This window comes from Triturus cristatus, chromosome 5_1 (assembly GCF_964204655.1).
Source record: "Triturus cristatus chromosome 5_1, aTriCri1.1, whole genome shotgun sequence".
Classification (NCBI taxonomy): domain Eukaryota; kingdom Metazoa; phylum Chordata; class Amphibia; order Caudata; family Salamandridae; genus Triturus; species Triturus cristatus.
Window position 1 is genome coordinate 562,860,797 of NC_140587.1, and position 25,560 is coordinate 562,886,356.

General features: G+C 44.1%; 1 protein-coding gene across 1 annotated transcript in view; it reads left to right on the forward strand.

Annotated features, from left to right (window-relative positions):
- Positions 1-20,983, forward strand: part of LACTB2 (lactamase beta 2) — a 187,047-nt gene extending 166,064 nt beyond the window's left edge. The window contains exon 7 of the mRNA XM_085605457.1: positions 18,943-20,983. Within this exon, the coding sequence (XP_085461583.1) occupies positions 18,943-18,986 (44 nt within the window). The 3' untranslated portion in view covers positions 18,987-20,983. The remainder of the gene's footprint in view (positions 1-18,942) is intronic.
- Positions 20,984-25,560: the final 4,577 nt, after the last annotated feature.

Genomic DNA, 25,560 nt, shown 5'->3' on the forward strand with positions numbered 1-25,560 from the left:
TTCAAAGGGACAAGAAGGGGGAGCAAAGTGACCAGCTGGGGTTGGGGTTCCCTTGCCAGGGTTATGCATCAGGCATATCATGCAATTTTTCACCACTCTTTCCGCACACTTAGTAATTCCATCGTTCTTCCATACTGGAGCTAACATTTTACAGATCCCTTTCGAACTAATGTGCGCCGCTCCATGCGCCATCGTGACTACCGCAAGTACATACGCATCAGGTAACATCCAACGCTGCTGCTCAGACAAATCAACCCAACATCCACTTGAATCCATTTTACCCGTTTTCTCCTTCCATTCATTCTTCTCATTTTTAGTTGCTTCATTCTGGATTGCCTTCACACTTTCAATCGTATTCTAACACATTCCTGATTCAGCAATCCATCTCGCAGACGTTGCAACGTACATTCGACTCATCATGTTCTTGGCCGTCTCTTTGGCGACCTCATCAGCAAACGCATTCCCACGGCCAACATCATCCGTAATCTTTCGATGTGCACTGCACTTCACAATCGCAACTTCATTCGGTAGGGTCAGAGATTCCAACAGGTCATTGACTAACTGTCCATGTTGGATCTTAGTCCCATGGGACGTGAGAAAACCTCTTTCTTTCCACAGACGTCCAAACCTATGTGCTACGCCGAAGGCGTATTGGCTATCAGTAAACACATTCACTCTCTTTCCCTCAGCTAAAACACACGCTCTTGTTAATGCAATTAATTCTGCAGCTTGGGCAGAATTCTGACTTACTCTTGCGGTCTCAACAATCGTACTCAAAGTCGTAACTGCATACGCGGCCGTCACGTCACCATTCTGTAGTTTAAAACATGACCCATCAACGTACAAAGTGCCATCTGGATCTAGTAACGGAGTATCTTTTAAATCAATCCTACCTTTTGTCTCTTCCTCAGTTCTAAAACAACAATCATGGGGCTCTGAATCACTCGACTCTTGAGTAGTCGGCAACAGCGTTGCTGGATTCAATATGTTGCATCGCTTGATCTGAATGTGACTTGCCAAAAGCGTCAGCTCATAGCCTGATAGCACTGGTGAGGTGCTGAGTTTTCGTTCGATTCATGAGTGTATCCACAGCATGTGGAACCATGACTACTAACATGTTGTTCATGACTAGTCCAGCAGACTGTCGAATAGACACTGCAGCTGCTGCTGTAGCTCTCAAACAACTTGGCAATGCTCTGGCTACCGGATCTAATGTGGATGAGAAATATGCACAAGGTCGCTGTTTGTCACCAAATTGTTGCGTTAAAACACTCAACGCACAACCTTCTCTTTCATGGACATATAAAGTAAACGGCTTACTGTAGTCAGGAGTACCCAACACAGGAGCTGAACACAGCGCATCACGTAAGTCGGAGAAACTCTGTTGACATTCATCAGACCATGGCAAAGGGCTCGGAACACCTTTTCCAGTCAGGGCTACCAATGGTTTTGCCATGAGAGAAAAATTTGGGATCCATTGCCTGCAGTATGACGTAATACCCAAGAACGCACGCACTTCTCTCTGCGTGCTTGGTACAGTCATCTGCGAAATTGCTTTGATTCTCTCTGGGGTCAACCTTCTTCCCTCCTTTGACAAAAGATGACCTAAGTAGGTCACTTCTTGGCAACAATATTGCAGTTTAGAAGGTGAAACCTTGTGATGTAAGTCTGACAAATGACGTAATAAAGAAATTGTAGCTGTTTTGCAAGTTTCCTTGTCATCAGCAGCCAGTAAAAGATCGTCTACATATTGGATCAGAGCAACACCAGGAGGAAGTACAAGAGCATCTAATTGACTTTTTAATGCTTGGCTGTAAATTGAAGGGCTCTCACAATAACCTTGTGGAGCGCGCTTGAACCTGAAACTGCGACCACCTAAGGAGAAACCAAAAATGTCTCTACTCTCCTCGGCTATTGGGATGCTGAAAAAGGCATTCTTCAAATCGATAACTGTAAACCATGTAGCTGAGGCAGGAATCAACGTCAATAATGCAGTGATATCTGGGACCACAGGAAACTGTGGAATCACTATTTTGTTAACCTCTCTGAGGTCAATCACAAATCTGTAGATTGGAGGTTTGGAAGGGTCCGTGCGTTTCAAAATCGGCAGAACAGGACTATTGCAGACATTTCCTCTAGTTTCCTCTATCACATCTTTCTGTATTAAGTCTTTCACGATCAGCAAAAGTGCATGTTCACCTTCATTCGAAATCCGATACTGTGGGATTCGTGGGAATTTAACATTCGCTTTCAGACTCACCACATAAGGGGGAATTTCCAAAAGACCTACATCATTAGGACCAGTCGCCCAAAGAGTATCAGGGAGAGAACGCAGCTCCGGTGGGAGCTTATCCATCGACATGTACATTGGAGAAATGACTCTCTTACCCAATGTGAGCTGTATTCCCGAAGGAGAACAGTACAGTGTCGCATGCAGGCGTTTCAACAGATCTAAACCAAGCAGATTTTCATTACAACCGGTTGTTAGAATAAGGGGTGCTTCTAATTCGCATGGCCCAACAGAAATTGACAAAGGACTAGAAACAGGATTGTGAACAGGGGCGCCTGAGAAACCTACTGAAATGTTCGTTGAGCCAGACAAAGGTGCGCCAGGGAGTTTCGCATGCATAATTGAACTTTTTGCCGCACCAGTATCCAACAGAAACGGTTCGACCACGCCTGATGTAACTACTGCGACATAAGGTCCACTCTGATCAACTGGAACTGATACTACTCCCTCTCTTTGCCTGTGGCTGTCCTAGTACTCGCTTTTCTGAATCTCTTCATTATTTTCATAGTAATCCTCAACACGATACTGTGGAGATCTACCTAGTTGCGTAGATTGTACATTTCGCTGATCGAAATAATTTGATGAGCGATCGGCCTGTGGAGTCATTGTACCACGTCCTCTACCTCTAGGAGCTTGCACAAACCCACCACTACCTCTCTGAGCTGGGACACCACTGGTTTGTGCGTGCAGTACTGGACACTCGTTCTTATAATGGCCCTCCTTTTTACAATAGGCACACTGATTCCATGCTAACTGTTGTCGGGGAAAACCATAATTAAATCTTTGGGACGTCCCTTGCTGGAATTGTGGCTGTTGCTGAAACTGGGGTCGCTGCTGTGAATCTGACTGAATTGAGCGAGGCGGGTATGCCTGTTGCAAAAGAACTTTAGTTTTCAAATCTTTTGTCTTCTTTTCTGACTTTTCCTTCTCTTCTTTCTCTCTATTCTCATAATACTGAGCAGTTGCAAGTATCTGTGCTGTCGTCGACACTGCCCATGCACTCTCAGAATCCTTTAATTTGTTACTAAGCTCAGGCAGTAAATTGAACATAAACTTGTCGACAAACAACCTCTGACCTCCCTCAGTACTCATATCTTGCCCACTGTGGTCTACGAAGGTCTCTTCAAATCTAGTGAAGAAGTCAGAGACGCTTTCGTCCTTCCTTTGCTTGCATGCTGATAGTTTATCCCAATTGACCCGTAACGCTGGCATCAGCGTTTTCATCAGATTAATTATTCTGCCAGGTAAAGCAGCAATCAAAGGCTCAGGTTTAGCACCACCAACTTGTTGCGCGTCTGCCGCTATAATTGCTGGCCAATCACCTCCTAAGGCAACTGGGTGGTTCTCTTGCCGAATCTTGGCCCACATAGGCTGTGGCACTACATTGCCAAATAGCATTTCGATGTCTGCTAAATTCATGACACACGCTTGAACTGTCTGCGTTAACTCTTTATAATAACCAGCAGGATTCTTACGCGGGTCCGGCAACGCCTGTTTTACTGCTAATACTTCGGCCCGCTTCCAAGGGATGTGTATCCACACTCTATGGAAATGTGCCGGAGCAGCTGCAATACCATTAGCCGCATCAGCTTGAACTGCATCGCGCCATATGGGTGGAACTTCCCTCATCGGATATTGACCTCGTCTTTTCCTAGTAATCGGAGAACCATCAGAGTCCCTTGGTGCTCGAAGAGGAGAATCATCCCTATAAGCTAAAATCAGTTCTATCGCTTCCCTTACTTCTGAACCTATCACCATTCCTGCGGCAAATTTTTGCTGAATATTTATCAAATCAGAGGGGACGGAATCTAAGTCATCATCGTCCCATTCCTCACGCACAAGAGAACACATCACGTCAAAGACATAACGTTGAGTTGGTTCATTCCATTGCATAAATGTATCTGACACTCTTCGTGCATCATACTTCGCGGCTTTCGACATCCACCTAAGAGCTGTCGAATCTAACATTTCTCGTTCCTGGGGACCAGGAAACTGGCTACGTCTCTGTGTAGAGTCAGAAACGGGGGTCCCAATTAAAGACCTGTAGAGAAGAATTAAGATATTAGTTACAGAGTCGGTTATTTTCCGACGAACAGAAAGCGGAGTCAGAATGTTTACAGAGTTCGGGAACAGGGAAGCTGGAGCAGATGAAATGGTAAGGGTGGGAGTAGCAGGTAAAGCAGTTTGCGAAACGACAGGCAAAGGCGGAATAGGCAACCCAGGAAGAGGGGGTGCCGAGGGAACATTAACCACAGGAAGGACAGGAGCTTGAATCAAAGGAAGCGGAGCACCTATTCCAGGCTGACCAGCAGCTGGCTGCACAACAGGTAGTAACTGTGGTGCTGTAATACCCTGTGCATACGGTGGAGGTGATCTCAACAGATAAGACAACAGAGGATCCTTTTCAGGGTCCTCTATCGGCTTAGCAGGACAAGATGGCAAGACAGGGTAGCATTTATCAATCGCCAAATTATGTTTTCTATTCGCCATCTCTATTGCTTTCTCAGTCTCGTTGACATGCAACTGTCTAGCAGACTCCATTAATGTCAACCCTTTCTCTTTCTGTTCCTTCTTCATCTTCCTAATTTCTCTCTGTTTGGCTTCTTTACGCCACACGCGAAAAGAATCAAACATTGCCGGCCGGGCTTTCTTTTTAAACAACTTCATTTCTAGATTGTCTAGAATTTCAATTTCAAAGCTACCATGCGGTGGCCAACTAAGGACACCATCTTTTCTGGTGTAACGGACCCATACTTCATTATAAGCGATAGGACCTACACCGTGTTTACAATAGAGCTCATATGTAGGATTTCCAATCGGAGGAACCGAACACGGATCCTCCAACCGGGAATCCCCGTTGCAACTTAACCAGGACAAGAAACAATTACTACTGTTAGTCATTATAAACTAAGGACAAATTCCAACCAAAATGCGCAAAGAACTTAGGCCTACCAAATGAACCAATACCAAAACAAAGATTATCTTAACAAGAGCAACCAATGATAATCTACGAATTCAAAAACAAACGTATTCAGAGAGCAAAACAAGAGCAACAAAGAACAACCAAACGGAGCGCAACCCACTTAATACTTAACTGAAATGTGGAAGACGTCACCAAGGAGAACCCGTCTACGTCTCGCCGTACTGCATGGTTATCCTGTGGGAAATGCGAAAGCCAACTACACATGCCGCTAAGGGAATTACTGCATCTCCAGGTAAGACGCCTTCAAAGTTCCTGTGCAGAAGATTGTTTCTTGCCTCCTACACATAACCAAGACAGGCCTTGCCTGCAGTTTTAAATGCTTACACATAACTTCAGTGGCAGCCTACCTTCAAAACAGACAACATTCTTCCCTGTTTACAATATCAGTCATTAAAGCCTTTATTTAGGGACTAAACATGGTAATCCCCCCAATCCGGCACCTGTCTGAAACCTCAATGTGGTTCTCACACAACTCAGGGATCCATCTTTTGAACCCTTACACTCATGTCAGTTACACTTTTTGTATTGAGAGGTGGCTCTCTTACTCCCGTCTCTCAGAAGCTTAAGTGTGCTTCATGCTCTTGCAGTCCAAGAACCATTTGCGCCAACCACAATTTTCTGCCCAAGGTTGTTTCACCTTGCCACATGGACCAGGTAATTGACCTGCTTGTTTTCTTCCATCATAAAGAGCCCTTCACGCTCTGGATGTCAAGAGAGTGCTAATATGCTATATTAAAAGAACTAAGTCCTTCTGAAAGTCTATTCAACTTTTTGCAGCCTTCACCATACCCCACAGAGGCCATGCAGTCTCTAGAGCAGATGTTGCCAAGTACATAGTTAAATGCGTCCAGACTTGTTATTCCAAGGCTAAGCAAACACTCCTTGTGCCCCATAGAGCCCACTCTGTATGCAAAAAGGGCACAACCTTAGACGTGTTGAATAGCATCCCTTTAACGGATATCTGCCAGGCTGCTACTTGGTCAATGCCACATACTTTCGCTAAGCATTATTGTGTTGCCCTGTTTATACATCAATAGGCATCTTGGGTAACCGGAATAATGCCAGGCACTGCACTCTCAGTACACTGGTGCCCTACCAGTGTTGGTAAGTACAATACATAAAAAACAATACTGAGAAAAATAACTGTATCTGACATCAAACTTTCTTGTGATGAACTTCTTTATTCATATATGTACTTAACAGATATTTAGAAAATCAACTACGTGTATGAATAAAGAAATCATCACAAGAAACGTTGATGTCAGATACAGTTATTTTTCTCAGTATTATTTATTTTATGTATCAACAGGCTTTAGTTGGCCAAGTGGTCTTGAGAATACTTCTTCAAATATCTGCACCATCTGCTCGCTAGCTAATGATTCAGAGAGGGGCTGCTGTATAATATATGCAGAGTGTAGGTATCTATTGCCAAACATGCTATGAACAGAAAATGTTACTTGCCTTCTAACCATCTGTTCGTAGCGGATAATGCTATACATTCAGTTGTGACCACCCTCACACAGCAGAAGACATGCAAACCATAACTCAAATGCCAAATACAATTCTCATGTCCTCATCCTTGATGTAACAGACGCCATTACAAATGTCATAAACGATCTTACATATGATAGTAACTCTCATATCACCCATAACAATATGAAAGAGATAACTATTTATGTTGTATTATTTATTGGTTTCAGCATGTATTGTTAATTAATTGTGTTGTGTTTTTAGGTGATCTTCCTTATTGGTATAAATAATGAAGACTCCACACTATAAAGAATGATCATCTTCTTCCAGGGAGTGTATTTTTTTAAACTAATTTACAGATGTTGGGTGCTGAATACAAGGTGGAGGAATGACTAGAAACTTTGTACATAGAAATAAGAAAGTTAGTAGTTAAAATGTGAAATAATCAGTTCCATTCAGGACAGGTGAAGATACAAATGTTCATATGAATTGGTAGATTCTTAACCTGTCCACTCCAGAGCACCAGAACCAAGGATAGTCGACATTATGTATCTGATAGAGACTTCTAGCTACAGATTCCTTACCTTTGAATTTCCACCAGGCGTCAGACTGGATCCATAAGATTTTTTTGTGAGCAGTACCCCGAATGCCGGTAGGTGGCGTCGATTAGCTCCACATTCCATCCGTATCACCTATATAGGTGCCACCCATGCACGTTCACATCAGCTCTTTTCTTTATCCAGTATTGGATCTTTCATAGATTCACATGCTTGAATCATCCCCGCCGTCGAGGTGGGAGTCTCACGGTAAAAACAAATATATATATACAGCAGTAGTAAAACATATCATAATAGGCTATAATGGACTGCACAATCACTGCAGTAGCACATCCTTGTCCTTTTGTAAAAAGAACCAAAATTGAAACACAGATGAAATGGCTATTATATTTTACCTATGAGAGTTGTTTTACCTTTTAAATTTATTGTTGTTTCTGTACTTTTATGATCCCGCCTAAGAATGATCGAATAAAGTTGAAATTGAATTAAAACACAGCCAATCGGGCTCTAACACCCTCTAGAACACTCCACAGAGAAGCATGTCCCTCAGATTTTCTACCGTCCGTCATGTGACTGGGAATCTCCCTGAGCTATGATCAGTTTTCTCTACAATCTTTTGGATTATTCAAGCCTTGGGGGTCATGTGGGAAGAAAAGGCTGCATTTTGAAGACCCCCACAAGGATTGTATTTACTGCCTTTACCCTGCTCATAAAGTTAAAGACTGTAGGATTTGCAGGACCTTTCCCTCAAAAACCTTGAAGGGCAGGGAAGGCTGATTGCTTATTTGGCTGGAGAGGCTAAAATCAAAAAACCTCTGTGATGTCTGATGATGAAGGTAGCGGTAGTTCTCAGGTGTCAGTCCATCTGACTAAGAAAAGAGACAGATCTGAAGAATCTCCTGAGAGACTTCAAAAATCTTCAAAAAAGTCCCATCATGAGGCTTTGCACTCTACCTTTAAAAAAGGGAAGCTGCCATTCTCTTCTGAGGAGAAGTCTGGAGAAAAAAACTACCTCAAAAACACCCCAAAAAGCTGCCTTCAAACTGCCTAAGACTCAATCAGAGTCTGTCAGGATCACCTCGTTGTCGGAAAAGGCTTCGTCGACAACAAAACCGCCTCTGACCTAGTCGACGCTTACTTCGTTGACAAAACCATTGACAAGGACTGTGCAATCGTCTACCAAAATCTCATTGCCGTCGGCTACTTCACAGTCGATGGTGCCACCGACGACGACAGTCTCTCCTCCGTAGACTTCTCGCCCGTCGGCAACACTCTCATTATCGACGGTGCCTCCCTCTTCAACGCCTCCACCATCGACGACGGCCTCGACGACGACTACATCAATGTTGACAGTATCGAACGTGGTGGTCCCAGTACTAATACATCAAAAAGTGTCAAAGAAAGCAATGAAATTAAATCCAAAACAATAAATCAAGAGAGAGTTAAATAGGTGCTAGTGTTATTTAATCACACTCAACACATGATGCAATTTTTTAAGACACGCATTTTATAAAAGAGCTATAGAAAGAGTGCCCCACTCCCAAATGGGAAAAGGTTTTTATTTCCATTTCTTTCTGATAAAGAAAAAGTTGGGAGAGTGGAGGCAAATTCTAGACCTAAAGAGATTAAACAAATATCTGCAGAAAAAGTAATTCCGTATGGTCACTCTTCAGGAAATTGTGCAGCTCCTCAATCATGCAGATTTCATGATGACACTAGATCTTTAGGATGCATATTGCCAGTTCCCTATCCAGCCCAAACATCGAACGTTTCTCTGTTTCACTGTAGTAGGTGCTCATTTTCAGTTCAGAGTTCTCCCTTTTGGTCTGAGGTCAGCTCCAAGAGTTTTTACAAAATGTCTAACTCCACTTGCTGCTCATCTCAGGCTGCAGGGCCTGCAGCTGTTCCCTTACCTAGACAACTGGTTAGTAAAAGCACCTTCTTTTCGACAAGCCTCAAGAGCAACGTCAATTTGCCTTCAAATGTTTCAATCCCTAGGACTGTCTCTCAATTTTCAAAAGTCAGTTCTACACCCGACTCAAAGGACGCAATTTCTAGGGGCAGTTTTGGACCCTATCCAAGACAAGGCATTCTTGTCCACAGAAAGGCAATCGCACCTAATTTCCCTGGCAACAAACTTAAGAGGAAGAAAGTTCGCTTCTGTGCGGCTGATAAAAACTCTTCTCGGAATGTTGTCCTCTGCAATCCTAATGGTACCTTACTCTCGTCTCAGAATGAGACCTATACAAGCAGAACTAGACAATCAATGGCTTCAGGTGACCGGATCGTTCGACGACCTGGTAAGGATAACTCCAGTCATGACAACAGCTCGGCTCTGGTGGCAGCACTCCAGCAATCTCTCGACAGGGCTAACTTTCCTTTCTCAAACACCAGAGTTTGTCCTCACTACGGATGCTTCTCTCGAAGGATGGGGGCTCACATTCAAGATAAGGTGAAAATGGTCTAAAGCGCTTTCACAAATGCACATCAACTTCTTGGAGCTTCGGGCCATTTTTCTAGCCCTACAGGCTTTCCTCCCAAGGATTCAGGGATCCTCGGTCCTCATAAGGACAGACAATACCACATGCATTCATTACCTAAACAAGCCAGGGGGAACGTGCTTTCACATCCTATCTCAGGAAGCACAAGAGATATGGAAATGGCTTCTCTCTCATCACATATCTATAAAAGTCGAACGCCTGCCGGGAATAAAGAACAGTCTAGCGGATACCTTGAGCAGAACTTCTAATTCTTGCCACCAATGAGAACTGGACCAGAACGTTCTTGAATAGATTTTCTAGATGTGGGGCAAGCCCAACTTGGATCTCTTAGCTTCCGAAACAAATCGAAAATGCCAATTCTATGCCAGCTGGGAACCAGAAAGAGGCACTTGGGGAAACCCTTTTCTGACGAGGTGGACAGGGATCTTCGCCTACGCATTTTCCCCCCTTTCGGTTAATCCTGAGACTTCTGATGAAGTTGAAAATGAAGCCATGCCGAATAATTCTCATTGACCCACGTTGGCCGCATCAGCACTGGTTCACAGAGCTTCTCCTACTCTCAGAATGCAGACCTTAGCGCCTTCCAGTATCGCCAACACTGTTGACATTGAGCAGGGGCCATATTCTCCTTCCACACCCTGCCCCGCTGCAGCTACATGTCTGGCTTCTGAACTCTCTGAATTCAAGGAGTTAGATCTGCCTCAGGACTGTAGAGACATACTTGCTAAAGCAAGGTCATCATCCACAATTAAGACTTACACTCTCAAATGAAAACGTTTTTGTTCATGGTGTCTTCATAGTGATGTACATCCTCTTGAGTTTTCTCCGGACAAGATTTTGCCTTATCTGCTCTCCCTGGCTAAATCTGGCCTTATGTTCATGTCCATTAAGTTACATCTGGCCGCCATGTCTACTTACAGGCGTTCCTCTGGAGGTCCATCTCTTTGTTTAAGCCGACTGGTCAAGCAGTTCATGAAAGGGCTTTTCAGAGCATATCCTCCGGAATGGAGACTTAATCTAGTTTTGGCGCAATTTATGAAACATTCCTTCAAACCAATTCACAGAGCTGAGCTTAAATATGTCTCCTGAAAGGTTGCTCTATTGTTAGCTCTTATTTCTGCCAGGAGAGTCAGTGAATTTCAAGCATTTACTATTAAAGAGCCATACCTTCGCTTTACCAATGACTATGTTTTCCTTAGAACAAATCCTACTTTTATTTATAAGATTCCATCATCTTTCCATCTTAAATTAGCTGATTATTCGTTCTTTCCTAGCCCTACTTCCCTGGCTGAAAAGGCTCTTCATACTCTGAATGAAAAGAGATGTCTCAAATTTTATCAGTCACATACTAAGGCCATCCGAAGATCGGATCAATTTTTTGTGTCCTATAGTGCGCAAAAGCCAGGTACGGAAGTGACTAAAGCAACAATTGCAAGGTGGATTGAATCGGCTATACAGTTTTTACAATTTTGTCACTCTAAAGCTGGAAGTCCTCTTTCTGTCAAACCTAAAGCTCATTCCACGAGAGCAGTGTCCTCATCAGCAGCGCTTTTTGCTGAAGTGCCTTTGGATACAATTTGCTGTGCTGCAACTTGGAAGAATGTGCATACATTTTCACGGCTTTACTGCTTGGATTTGGCTTCAGAAGCAGAATCAACTGTAGGACAAGCAGTTTTATGCAACCTTTCCCAATAAGGTAAGCCTCTACTTTGGAGGCGATTTCTTAGATACTAACTTCAATGTATTTGCTTCACATGTTATTGCTGGTTTATTTTCTCTTTATACATAAATGCTTCTTTTCAAATTGTATTGCATATGTTGTAGATATGTAGAGGTATATCTTTTTAGGTGGAATCTATTTGCCATTCGTATGATACCCACCATACTCTAAAATCTAATAGTTTAACTGCTAGCTATTCTGATTCAAGCATGTAAATCTATGAAAGATCCAATACTGGACAAGAAAACAAGTTAAATACCTGTAATTTCAGATATCCAGTATTGGTATCTTATAAAAGCATCTTCCTTCGATGGCCAGCCAGTTTAGGGATTTGAGGGCAGGCGAGATGTGGTCAAATCGTTTACAGTCAGTAATGAGCCTGGCTGCCAAGTTGAGCACAGCTCTAAGAGGGGCAAGGTGTACATTACGGGTTCCGGTGAGGATGGCGTTGCCATAGTCAAGTTCAGAGAGGACTAGTGATTGGAAAACCCATTTGAAGTCGTCTAGTGGAATGAAGGGTTTGATTTTCTTGAGGTGTCGGAGAGTAAAAAGTGCTCCTTTGGCCGCGTTATTTATGTGGTCCTTCAGAGACAGGTTTTTGTCAAGAGTGAAACCTAGGGATTTCGCCGAGTCAGATAAGGTGAGCGGCAATTGAAGGCATTGAGGTCCGAGATCCAGCCTTGGGTGAGGAGACGGTTGTTTTTAGGAGAGACAAGAATAATTTCCGTTTTATTAGGGTTCAGTTTAAGATGGTTCGAGTAGAACCAGGATTGGATCTTGCTCAGGGTATTGTTTAAATGAAGTACATCAGAATGGAATTTGATCTTATAGTAGAGCTGGGTGTCATCAGCATACAGGTGATAGTTGATTTCAGCTTGTTTCAAAATGAGAATAAGGGGTTCCATAAAGAGGTTGAAGAAAGAGGGGAGAGAATTGAGCCCTGGGGTGACACCAGACAGGGGTAGGTTTGGAGAGGCAGGCGTTGATTTTTATTTGTTGTGTTCTGTGCTGGAGGAAGGAAGAGAACCATTTGAGGACCAAACCATTAAAGCCAAAGTGAGCTTTAAGCAAATTAAGTAAGGAAGAATGGTTGACTGTATCGAAAGCTGCAGAGAGGTTGAGTAGGATAAGAAGGCAAGCATCTCCATTGTCTAGGCAACTGTGAATGTAATCCACAATGTTCAGCATGGCAGTTTCTGTACTACACCCTTTCCTAAAACCGGATTGAAAGGAGTCAAGTAAGTTAAATTTGCCTATGTGGTTGTCCAGTTGAAGTAATGCACATTTCTTAGGGGGTTTAGCAGGAAGTGGGAGGTTAGAGATAGGGCGGAGGTTGTTGGGATCATTGGGGTCAGCAGTAAGGTTTTTAAGACTGGGAGTGATTTGTCCAAGTTGGAGGGAGTCAGGGGCGCATCCAGTGGCAAAAAAGGTGTTAATGATTTTTGTCCAACAAGGGGCTATGATGTGGTTAAGGTTATGAACTAGGTTAGAAGGGAGTGGGACTTTGGTGTGCGAGGTCGGCTTTAGTTTAGCAATGATATTAAAGACTTCGAGCTCAGTCATAGGAAAGAAATTATACCGGGAGGCGTTGTTTTTCAGTTGTACGTTGGAAAGGATGTCACTGGGCGAAGTTGGAATGGGTAGGTGAGTGGGAGGATTAGGCGGTAGGGACGGTGCTGAACAAGGAGGTATGTCTATGGCTACGTCTATGGCAAATTGGGGACTAGGCAGGACCAGACTTTGAGGGAAGGATTGATCAATCTTAGCAATTTTATCCGAGAGGAAGTTGGCAATTTCCTTTCTTTCAATTGAAGCCGTCAGCTCTTGGGGGGCAAATGACGTTTGTTTTCTTACAATGTTAAACAGCTCTCTGGGCCTGTTTTTGATACGGTTAAGTTAAGAACGAAAGAAACGTGATAAGTAGACATGCCTAAAAACAATCACTTACTGCTGCAAGTGATGACCCTAAGCGTAGATAGGCAGTTAAAACTGACATCCAATGCCAGCGCCTGATGCAGCTTCAAGCTATCAAGACAGACTAACTAGAATGTTAAGAATAACATAAAAATAATGAGAAAGGACACTCTCCTGTTAACAGCAGGAGAAAATATAGAGCAGACACCATATACAAATATACAAACAGTACCTATGAGAAAAGATAATGTAGTCTTGAAGCAGTGGATAGGGAAAGACTCCCTAGGGGCTGTGCAGGCAAATGCGCTACTGAGCCTGGCCATCGATCTCCCGATCAGGCTGCCCCTTTGAGAGGATCTTCTGTCACAGCAGCGGAGGAGGGTTCTCCACCAGCACCTGTCCACTCCCCACCTTCTTGTATGGAGATTGAGAGGTGGCAGTTGACAGCTTTCGACCTGCTTTCCGAAGTCTGTAATGTGATTCTGGCAGCCAGGCGTTCCTTCACCAAAACAGTATACACCTGCCGTTAGAAAATATTTGTGGCATGGTGTGCAGAAAAGTCAATTCATCCCCTTTCTGCCCCTCTTTTTGAAGTTCAGTTTTTTGTCCTTTTCCTTGCCCGACAGGGCTCAGCACCGGGCACTATTAAGAGATATCTTTCTGCTCTATTTGCGTTCTTGCAGCTGCCTGACCAACCCTCCTGTTTTAAATCCCTAATTGTACATAGGATTTTGAAAGATCTCGTCCACCTTTCCCCCTTAACCATTCATTATGCGTCAGTGGGACCTTAATTTGGGTCTGACATTTTTAATGTGGTCTCCATTTGAGCCTCTACATAACTGTCCAGTCAGGCTTCTCACGCTCAATGCAGCCTTCCTGGTGGCAATTACCATCTGCCGTAGAGTGAGTGAGATGCAGGCCTTGTCATTTAATCCCTCTTACCTCTCAGTCTGTCCTGACAAAGTGATGCTTAGCACAAGGGCCTACTTTCTACCGAAAATGGTCACCCCATTCCTTGTAGGCCAATAGATCACCCTGCCTACATTCTACGCTCCTCCACATCCCTCCAAAGAAGAGGAGCGACTCCACCATCTGAACCCAAAATGGGCATTGTCATTCCACCTTGACCGCACATGGAGTTCCCGGTGCACGACCAACTCTTCGTAGGGTATGTTAGTTCAAAGAAAGTTCAGGCAGTGCAGGAGCGAACCATCTCACACCAGGTTATACTCTGCATCAAAATCTGCTATGCATTGGCCAAGAAGCAACCTCCTGAAGGCTTGCAAGCTCACTCCACAGAACTCAAGCTGCGACAACTGCTTTAGCTCACGGAGTTCCAGTTCTGGATGTCTACCAGGCTGCAACTTGGGCTACCCTGCACACGTTCGCCTTACATTACTGTCTGCACAGTCAGATCCCTAGAGATGGGTACTTCGTCTGCTCGGTCATACAGAAATCTTTGTCTAAAATTGGTCCACATACCCTACTCTGGGGATGGAATTGCTTGGGTATCTATTCAAAGGTAAAGAATCTGCGGCTAGAAGTCTCTGTCAGTTGAACAAGTTACTTACCTCTGAAGTAAAGCTATTAATAAATACTTATGGCCTGATGTACAATGAATGCACAACATTGTTATGGAAATGTATTACATGTGAAATGGATCCTGTAAAATGACTTGATGATATGTAAACATATAACTTGTTATACTTGTTGGAAAATTTATAAATAAAAATAAAAAATAAAAAAACAAGTTACTTACCTTCTGTAATGCCTTATCTGATAGAATCTATATCTAGCCACTGAATCCTCACTGACCCACCCATCCTCCCCGCTCTGCAAACAGATTTCTAGGGTCAGGGCTGATCCCTATCTGGGCCCTAGTATAGATACACCATTGTCATTGCACTTCATGGCTCTGTGCTTCTGCTGTGGAAAGTTGTGAAAAGTAACTGGTGTCAGCGTGCCTGGGTGGCACCTATATAGGTGTCACGAACATTACTTCTGACGCGTACGATGGCAACAATGCAACGCAGAGCTGATCGAGGCCACCTACCAGCGTGCAGGGATACTTCTCACGAAAAATCTTCCGAATCCAATCTGATACTTGGGGGAAATTCAAAGGTAAGGAATCTGCGGCTAGATATAGTCTCTACCAGATATGGTATTGCCAAAACGTAAGTAACTTATTCTGCACTAACAATGCTTTAACTCACATGATAGTGAGAATCACTGATAGCACCCAAGTCCTAAGCATAGCCTTTGAACCTTTATAGCGGAAGATAAGGTATCCAGAGACATAGCCTTACAAATTCTGAATAATTTATCTTATGGGTAGGAATGGGGGATAAATAAAAAATACACAGCTGCACAAGTTTTGTGTGTGTGGGGGTGTGTGTGTGTGTGATCGTGTGTGTGTGATCGTATGTTATCACGTGTGTGTGATCGTGTGTGTGCGTGTGATCTTGTGCCTGGGGAGACCTGATCAAGTAAACAAGGATGTTTTTCCCCTGACCTTGAGTGCAGTTTCTGTTAATGGAGTTGAGGGACATATTTTGATAATGTAGTGCCTTCAGTGTCACTGTTTACTGTGCACCACCAGCAATTTGGAAGCACGCCAGCAGGTGTGAACAAGTTGCTTGACAAGCGAAACGTGTTACTGGAATAAACCATCATCTGGCAGTTGTACAGACTCTGAGTGATTGCTTTATTGAAAAGGTTTATTGATACTTTGTCCGCGCACTCCGCCGGCTGCACCGATCCTCTGCCAATGGGCGAGGGGAGATAGGAGGAGTACCGCTTTGCAAAAAAATAAATATATATATATATATATATATATATATATATGTAGTGTGACAGAACCCTAAAACATTCATATATGGAAAATAATCAATGACCCTAAATTAGGCCCATCTTGGACCTGCATCCTTGATAGCTAGGTACACTATGATGAAGCATGTCACCATGCGTGAGTGAGTATTAGTAGCTTTCCCATAGCATATGAGTTAACTTGCAGCACCATGGAATTATTCCTTAATTATTTCTTCTGTCTCCATTCCCTCCTTCCCTTAGTTCGGGGGTACATTTCTTTTTTGTGCTATCAATGGTTGATAACTGCTGTTAGGGGTATATACAGTTGGAATCCCTAGATTTAGTGTAAGAAAATTGGTTATTAGCTGGTAAGGATGTGAGTCCTACCCAAGTAAAAAGTCCTAAAATCCTGTAAGATCAAACACACAGTGTTAACTTAGGAAAATGTGTCAAGTATTTAGCAACACTAGAAAATTCAAAACACAATTTAGTAAAAACCCCACAGCCAAGGTATAAAGATTAAGAAACATTACACCAAAACAACTTCAATCCAAACAGGGGGACGAGAGATACACGTTTTTAAAGTTTTAAGGCCAATATCACCCAAAAAGTAAAGTGCCAACCAGAAAGCAACCTTTATGGTTGACAAGGACCATGGCACAGCCTCAGGCCAACTGCAATGGAGCTGAGGTCGTATACACCAAGCAGGTCGTCCCAGTCAAAGCTTTCACCTTCTAACTTAGTCTTTTTTATTGAACTCAGAATCCTCCAGCAGGGCAAAAGTGCAGGCTGTATCCGACGCACTTCTCTTGAATTCAAATAGCCACTAGGTGAGGTCTAGCTGAAGCTGTTGTTTTTGGCATGAAAAGCTTCAAGTGGAAAAATGCAGCTGTCAAACTCCTCTCATAGAGCAAATAATGTCAATGCCTTCACCCAGTTAAGAATTCTACCTCTCTTCCAGCGGGGCACACCTAAAGCTGTATCTGATGCAGTACTTCAAAAATTGGACACTTTTGCTGCCAGGTCCAGTTGAAGATCTGGAGGGCTTGAAAGTCAAAATATTTTCTATGTCCCAACTTTACACATTTTCTGGGGCAGTTCATTTTAGCCACTTCTAAAGCTCCTAGGGCCTTTGGGTGAGCACTTAGTGGCCAGGACACACTGCAGTAGGGGCCACCATCACGGTCCAGTCCAGTTCCATTTGTAACTGGCCCAATGGTCACTCTAGGAAAAAGGCCTCTTGCAGCTTGTTATTTCCATATAGCCACACCGGTGGTTAGCCACCTTACTCTTGGAGCCCACTCCATAGTTCTGGGTACAGTTGTAATTGGTGCAGCCCTTCTTTTCTCCACAGAAGTTAAAATCAGTAGGTCCAGAAAGTATTCTGAGGGGCTTGGGGGTGAGGTGCTACTTTTGTTCAGTTCACAAGCCAGAGAGCGGGAGTGACTTCCGAAGACTCCCCGGCCAATAGACAAAAAGTCCCAAGGGCAAATCTTCCCAATATTTCAGCCCAAACCCAAGATAAGGGATTAACATGCCCTTTGTAGCTGGGTTTTATCAAGTGCTCTATCACCCTTCCAATTCTATCTTGGTGATGAAACTATAAATTCTTAAATATGCACTAATACATCACCATTAATTGCAGTTTAGCTGGGAGAGCGTTTTTCTGGGGGTAGTTAGTCATTTGAATGTAGAAATAACAAAAGGACACACTTTGCATACTTCTGATCCAGATGTGCAGGTAGTCTGTAAGTGTCTGCGCTCTCGAGTTGGGTGCATTTTATTGATTTGGGCACCCAGTGAGTTCCTGTGCTGGGGACATTATTTCCCATGAACTCGGTCCAAAGTGCTGCCGAGCTCTCTTTTCATCATAAGTAGGCCCATGTGTAATTTCAATACTCTGGAGTAATTGGAGTAATTTCGGGAATTCGACGTTACTCTTTAACGCATCATTATGCGATTACTCCTGCTTGCATAATTATCAGTAATTTGGAGGGGAACATACCTACCGCAAGAGCACATTTAGCGAGTGTGAGCAGGTGCTCGCTATTCATGTTCTACCGCGTTTACTGCTATTTCTGTGTGCAAAATGCATGCATTTTGTGCTAAGTAGACACCACTTAATGCTATCAGTAAGTTGGGGGAAAATCCTAATGCAAGAGCGCATTTAGCAATATTTCTTAGTGCAAAATGCATTTTCGTGTCCATTTTAGATGCAAAGGGGCATTTTGAAAATAGCACTAAATGCCGGAATTCAGTTGGGGAAAACAATTCTAGCCCAATAGCAGATTTAGTGAGCGGCTCCTTGCACACGCTATTTGTGTTGTATTTAGCACTGTTTCCTGGTGCAAAATGCATTCTCTTGCCTATTTTGAACTCGAGGGGGCATTTTTACTATATGAAATTGCACAATGTGCAGAATTGTCTCACAAAATTAAACGTAATCTTGCAGAATTCTCAGGTAATTCTGTGTGATTACGCTACACTGAATTATGTAAATTAAGCCCACCCCTGATAATAAGTCCTGTGTATGGTAATGGAAATCTTTGCAGAGTTTTTTTTATTTGTTATATATGTAAAATACTGTTGGCTTTGCTTGGTCAATATTTTTGTGGCAAATAAGGAGTATTTAAACAGCAGTCTTACCCGCATGGTGAAATATAAAATAATCAGTTTTTTATTTCTGTTTAATTTTACAGCGCAAGACCACTCACCAAGCTTGAGATGGAAAAGTAACTTATAAGTTGGAAGATGCTCAATCCAGCTCCTAAATGATGTTATGTGGAATAGTACAAAATTATTATGAAGATTCTCTGGAATATAAAATTCAGGTCCCCAAGCCCTCCATATTCTGCATATTTTTGGGGATTACTCTGGACTTCAAATTAATACAACAGATTCCTCAAGCTACTCAATCGCTGAGAAACCTCATACTGTGTCCTGGGTGGGTGACCCGCTAACGTTCATGGGGGACTTAAGATATCTGGAGATGTACATAACTAAGGATAATCAACGAGCTTGCGGTGAAAGTCTGCAGCCTCAACTACATAAATTAACTAAAGATTTGGGGTTCTAGACGATACTCCCCCTCTCTTCCATGGGTAGGTCAGCGATTTTTAAGCTGACTGGGCTCCCACGTCTATTACACCAGCTCCAGATTTCCTTAACCAGTACCTACCACCTTTTTCACTCATTTCAATGCAGCGCTGAGGAAGTTTGTCTAGAACCATAGGCCTTTTGAGGGTGGACTCAACACACCTGACATTGCCTCTTACTGCAGTGCCTCACAACTTGTTATTCTGGTTGTCTGGTAAACTGGAAGATCTAACCTACTCGTCCGAGAAATGCAAGGGCACACAGATTTCACACGTTTTGTAGGCAGAGTTGCCCCCTCTGTCTATTTCCTCTGCCACATCACTGGTATTTAAGGTCTGGGATATATGCTTAAGGCTCAGGGCTGGTCTTGGCACTTGATGTGGGAGATCCACTTTTGAAACGAGAGCTGGCTACAGCAGGTCTCAGAGCTTCAAGGTTTCAAAAGTTAGGACCTTACTGACATTTCATGTTTATGGAATATCATAAATGGGACCACAATCAAATATTTTGCTTTGCTGCAGGCAGAGTATGACCTTCATCGAGGGCAATTTTACTGATACCTGCAACTCCAACCATATGTTTCTTGTTGGGAGAACTTCCAAGAGTATAGTCTACTGGAGGCGAAGGTCCTGCTAGGTAAGCCAGCAAATTGCAAACTCTCTCACATATATAAGACTCTTGCCATAAACACCCTGACTCCTTCCCCCAACTACACTCAGCTCGGACTCAAGATCTGGGCTCAAGATCTAGGCTCCCTTACGAATGACAGCAGGAGTGAAGCACTTGAATTGCCAAGAGAGGCTGCCGTTGCAGCCCAATTTCGATTCATACAGCTGAAGTACCTCTACTGGGTTTACCTTACGTAGTCTACGTTTTGGAACATGGGGGTAGTCTGATGCTTACGCTGTTCTTACCAGTGGAGGAATGTTCTCCATACAGTTTAGGGCTGTTGAGTGCCCAACTCATTTTGGGTGGGGTATTGGCATGCGTCGACGAGTTGCTGAGATGGTCATTTCCCAGCAATTCCAAATTTGCCTTATTCCACATTTTTAATAACATGGAGGGTAATAGCTCCAAAAGAGCCCTATTGTAGCTCCGTTTTGTTGTGGCCAAATGAGATATTGCCTAAGCTGAGAAGAATGTAGACGCGTTGTTACTGGCAGAGTAAAGGAGGCAATTGGGTTGCTGCGTAAATTTGGAGAAACCTATATGTGTTGCAAGAGGCAATCCTTATTAACTTGGCAGGATCTGGAGAGACTGGGCCCAGTATCGGGGATTAGGCTTGAGCCCTGTCTTTAACGGTGCGGGTCTCTGGACTATATAGTGTGTACCTTTGTGTATTGGGGGGCTCAGAGTGCAATCATGGCTTGGTGGGGGTTATGTGAGAGTGCGGGACGAAAATAATCCCTGTGACCTGTACACAACTGTTTTATGAGATCTTCTTGTCTTGTATGGATCTGCTATATTTGGATGATAACTTTTCATATCTTTGTCCCATTGTTTACCTCAAAATGCTAATAAAATGTTCTTTATAAATAATTTAAAAATTCCGCACACAGAATCACATTGCCTGTAAAGGAGAACCAGACACAGCACCAAATGTGCAGTGTATGTGTAATAAAATACAATATATTTTTTCTCGTGCTTCCTTGAAATGTGTCTTTAATGTGGCTGAACCCTGCACTGACACATGCACACCGCTCACTCTGCACCGATCCATACTGCTTGTCCTGCAGTGGCATGGGCACCACACTCCTCAGTCTGCACTCGGGCACACTATTCTCCGTACCCTCACACTGCAAACGTTTCACCCTGCTCGCATAGACATCCTTACCCTGCACTCGCACTGAAGCACTAGTCACCCTCTCCAACAGATTACACAGGACATCCTTCATGTTCAGAAACAGCAGTGTAACTGGAGGGGGCCGCTCAACCAACCAAGGAGTGCCACAGTCATCGAGAACAGCCACATACGGCTCCTTCCTGGCTGCACCCGCCGCTGTGAGGTGTCGGTGGTGAGCCGGAAAAAACTATCTTGCAACATTGTTTTCATCCATTGATACAATAGGGAAGCTCTGGCAGAAAGAGGCAGAAAGAACAGAGCAAAAGAGAGTGGTCTAATCACCAGCGAAAGAGCAATGGCGGAGGAAAGACTACGAAGAATGCAGAGAAAAGAGAGTATGAGAGACAGGCCAAAGTCAGATGACTGAGAGACAGCTGAGTAAAGAAGAAGAAAAAGAAAAAGGTGAGGAAAAAGCTGAATATGAGAGAATAATAACTATGAGAAAAGAGAGATAGAGGCCCCAAACTTAAGCGAGCGAGAGACAGAGGGAGAAAGAAAGAGAAAGAAACGCAGGCTATCAAGAGACAGGTGAGTAAAACACACCAGACAGATTGTGAAAGAGAGAGAGGCTGTAAAGAAGCAAGTGGGAAGAGCAGAGAAAGGAAGAAATCCAACAGAGGTGAGAAAGGGAAAAAACAACCAGTGGAAAAAGGCAGGTCACTACAGACAGCCCAATGTGTGTGTGCGATTGAGATAAATTTCAAAGAGTGTGTGTGAGAAAGTGAGAATGAGAGAGAAATACCGCAAAGACAAGAGTGAAAGACAACCAACAGTTAAAAGATAACCAGTGGAAAAGAGTGAGAGGTTATCACAGACAGATAAGAGAGAGAGTTTGAGGTCAGAAGGAGATAGGTATTAAAGAGACAGACAGGTGACGAAGAGACAACACAGAGCAATAGGGAGACAGAAAAAACAAAAAAGAGAAAAGCGTAAGACAACCAAAGGTAGGAGACAGAGAAAACAAAGGAGAGGAGAGCAAAAGGCAGGAGAGGTAGAGAGTCAATGGTGGGATGAAATAGAAGCAGGGCAAGGAAGAGAGACAGGGGAGGAGAGAAGTAAGGGAAGAGCAAGAAAGATGAGAGGAGAGACAAGGAGAACAAGAAAGTCAGAACCATTAGAGGTTAAGTGCAGGGGCAGCTTTACACCATTCCACCTCTTTCCACCCTTGCACTCTGAGGGTCAGAAGTTGTAGTGCCACATCTGCAGCGCACAGCCAGATCCTCGGATGAAAAAAGAGAAAGAAACACTAAATACACATCTGTTGGGCCTTAGGTCCATTCTAGGCCCTTGAGACCGCTCAGTGTATACATGGTTCAGAGCTCTAAGACAGCATTGTTGGACAGATAGGGCCTGAAATTACAGCTCACAGATCCCCAGCAGTATGTCAGTGTGCTAGCGGCGTAACGCAGGCCCATGCACGCCTGGCAACCAGGTGGGCCCCCACCATTCTAGAGGCCCCCATTCCACCTACAGGAGTAATAATATAGTGTCTGTGTGTTACAGGCGTCTGTAGTGCACCTCAGCACATTGTGAAGGGGGCCTCCCCCGCTTGCCTTATGCCACTATTTCAGGAACAGCCCAGAATAGGACCAGAGAACTAAGCCAATGGTGTTGGAGCAACGACATGACTTCCACCAGCTGCAGGACCACTGTTGATCTGCATAGCCCGATGCTATGACTGCCTCCTAAGCATTTAGAGAGAGAGTGAGAGTGTGTGAGTGTCTGTCTGTCACCTGGCGGTACTTCTGCTTTTGGACGCCTGATCTTCTGATATCCTTGTAACAGGACGGCTAACTCTGCTCCCTGGCCTGTACAATCTGTGTAATCTGAGTGATATCTCTGCTGTGTGTACCTGTGAGATGGTTTATAACAGAGGGATAGTTCTGATGTATGAGCCTGGGATTCGCGTTGCAGCAATTCGGCCAGGGATATGCTGAAGGATACCGACATGTTGATTTCTTTTTTCCAAGAGATCCTTGTGCTGTATTATCTGTGTACCTTGATGTATAGGTTGGGAAGTATAAGTCCTGCTCCTCATAGAGCCCTAGAGGCCTCTGCAGCAGGGGCGTCGTGAACCCCCTGCTTTAGCAGCTTAGGCGGGGGTGGGGTTCTTTATGGGCCTCTTCTGTCTGCAGACAAAAGATGATAAATACCGTTATATAGGAGTACAGCATCGGTAGAAGAGTAAACGGGAGCAACGAAGAATGAAAGATGGGTAAATAGAAGAGGGAAATATGGAAGGAATATTTAATCGGAAGAAGGGTGAAAGGGCGTATGGATGAGTGGGTTAATGAGTGTGTTGGTGAATAAGTGGACAGATGAATGAGTGGGTTAAAAGATAAGTGAATTGATAGGTGGATGGGAAGGTGAAGGGATGGCAGAGTAAAGAGGTGGAAGGATAAAAAGACGAGTGAATGGACGGTAGACCGGATGGATGGATGTGTGGGTGGATGGCATAGTGGATGAATACATGCATGCATGGATGGAATAGGAAAAGACTGAATGATGGATGAAAGAGTTAAGGGGTGACTACATTAATGAATAGATGCTTGAATACAAGAGACATGGGAACTCTTCTACTGAGGGATGGACACACTTGCTGCGCTTGTATGGTACCTTCAGAAGTTAAGTTTAAAGTGCTTTGTTTTAAGTTTCTGACTACTTTGCTCTGCAGTCAGGCCCTGCTCCTACAAGATGGACTTGGGATACTACTAAAAGATTTACATTTTGAAGCAGTTTTGGGATGTAGGTGGACTACCCCCAGAGCGCTTGAGTTTCTCAGTTCTATGCATGACTATCTCATCCAGGCCAGGTTTTTTTCTTGCTATTATGGGATTCGTAATCCTCTTGATACTAATGTAATACGAGGACTACAAGTCCTACGATGCAAAGAAAAGCAGGACTGGGTGAGATATAAACACATGGACCTGGGAAACACGAGTCTATAACCCCTTCTCATCAGCTCCCTCGCAGAAGGCTTAAGAATCATGCTGATAAGGTATCCTCTGACAGGAGGCAAAGGGGCTCATGCTGATGTCCCCCTTCCTGCACAGACAGGAGGCCCCTTCATGCAGTAGGCATTTCATGGCCATAACCTCCTAGAAGATACCTTGAACGCAATGGCGGTAGCTTCCTGCAGGAGGCCCTCGGATCCATGCTAGTCCCTCCTTTGTGCAAAGCCGCGTGGCTCATGTAGATTCTTCTGCTGGAGACCCCGGCTTCATGCTAATAAACCTGTCTTCTGCAGCTAAAGCCTAAGGCTCTTGATTCAAACCCTCCTACAGGGCGCCAGAACAGCAAGAATAGGCTTCATCCAGCTGGAGGCCCTGCTGTTCATGATGTGACACTATAGGAGATCCAAGCTCATGTTGTCAAGCCACCCTCTGCCCCGTTGCAGCACAGATTAAGGGAGCATTATAATTCCTTCTCCTGCAGGAGGTTCTTGAGTTCCAGCTGAGAGGTACTCCTGTGAAAGGACATGCTATTGATTAGCCAACTTACTTCCAACAGTAGTCTTTGCGGCACCAGTGTATTCTGTCTTCAGGCTAAGGACATTCTGTGATCTGTAAACTGTTGCCCCATCTCCCACTCCTTAAAAGAGATGAAATCTGACCATGCCTGTCTGAAGAGGGCAGAGCCCACCAACAATTCCCCCCTGCCCCCCAGGAACAGACCCAGGACTCCCCTTGTTCTCTCTACAGGTTAAGCTCACATCTGTTCTTTAGAGAGTGGCCTCCTGGGGATGTCACTGCAGGGTAGGGTAGCAGGCCACAAAGGACAGATCTTCCCGGAGCTGGCACTTTAGGTATGACTGAAGGCAGCAGCATAGCTCTCAATGGTGCACGGTGCAGCAGATGGAATGGCACCAAGGTGGAGGATCGTGAAAGGCCCTCTGAACTCAAATTATTGACGCTTCTACTACTCAACAGAACAGAAGAATTTGGAGTGGGGCATTATTTTGTTGATTGCATCAGGGCACCCTTGCTACGCCACTGGCCATAGGAAAGGAACATTGAGTGAAGCTGGCTTTGCAGAGAGGATGCTGGGCTGGAATCATGCTGACCATGGTAGCCAGACTGTCCAGGAGCTGGTTCTGCAGAGAGCATACAGAGCTGTCTAGCGAAAAACTGCACTGCACGCAAGGCAGCAAGTCAGATTTTACGAGTCCGATGGTGAGGGGAAAAGGTGCTGGCCTCTGTGAAAAGAGATCCTCCTGTAGCAGGCTCTACTGACTGCAGTTGTTTAGAAAGGATGCTAGGGGTCCCAATATAAGAAAAAAAGCTTTATTGGGTAGTAAAATGCATGTATAAATGGGACTGAAGGGATACTCTCACCCCTCAGCCCTGCTGCCACAGCACCTGCTACACCAACGACAGCT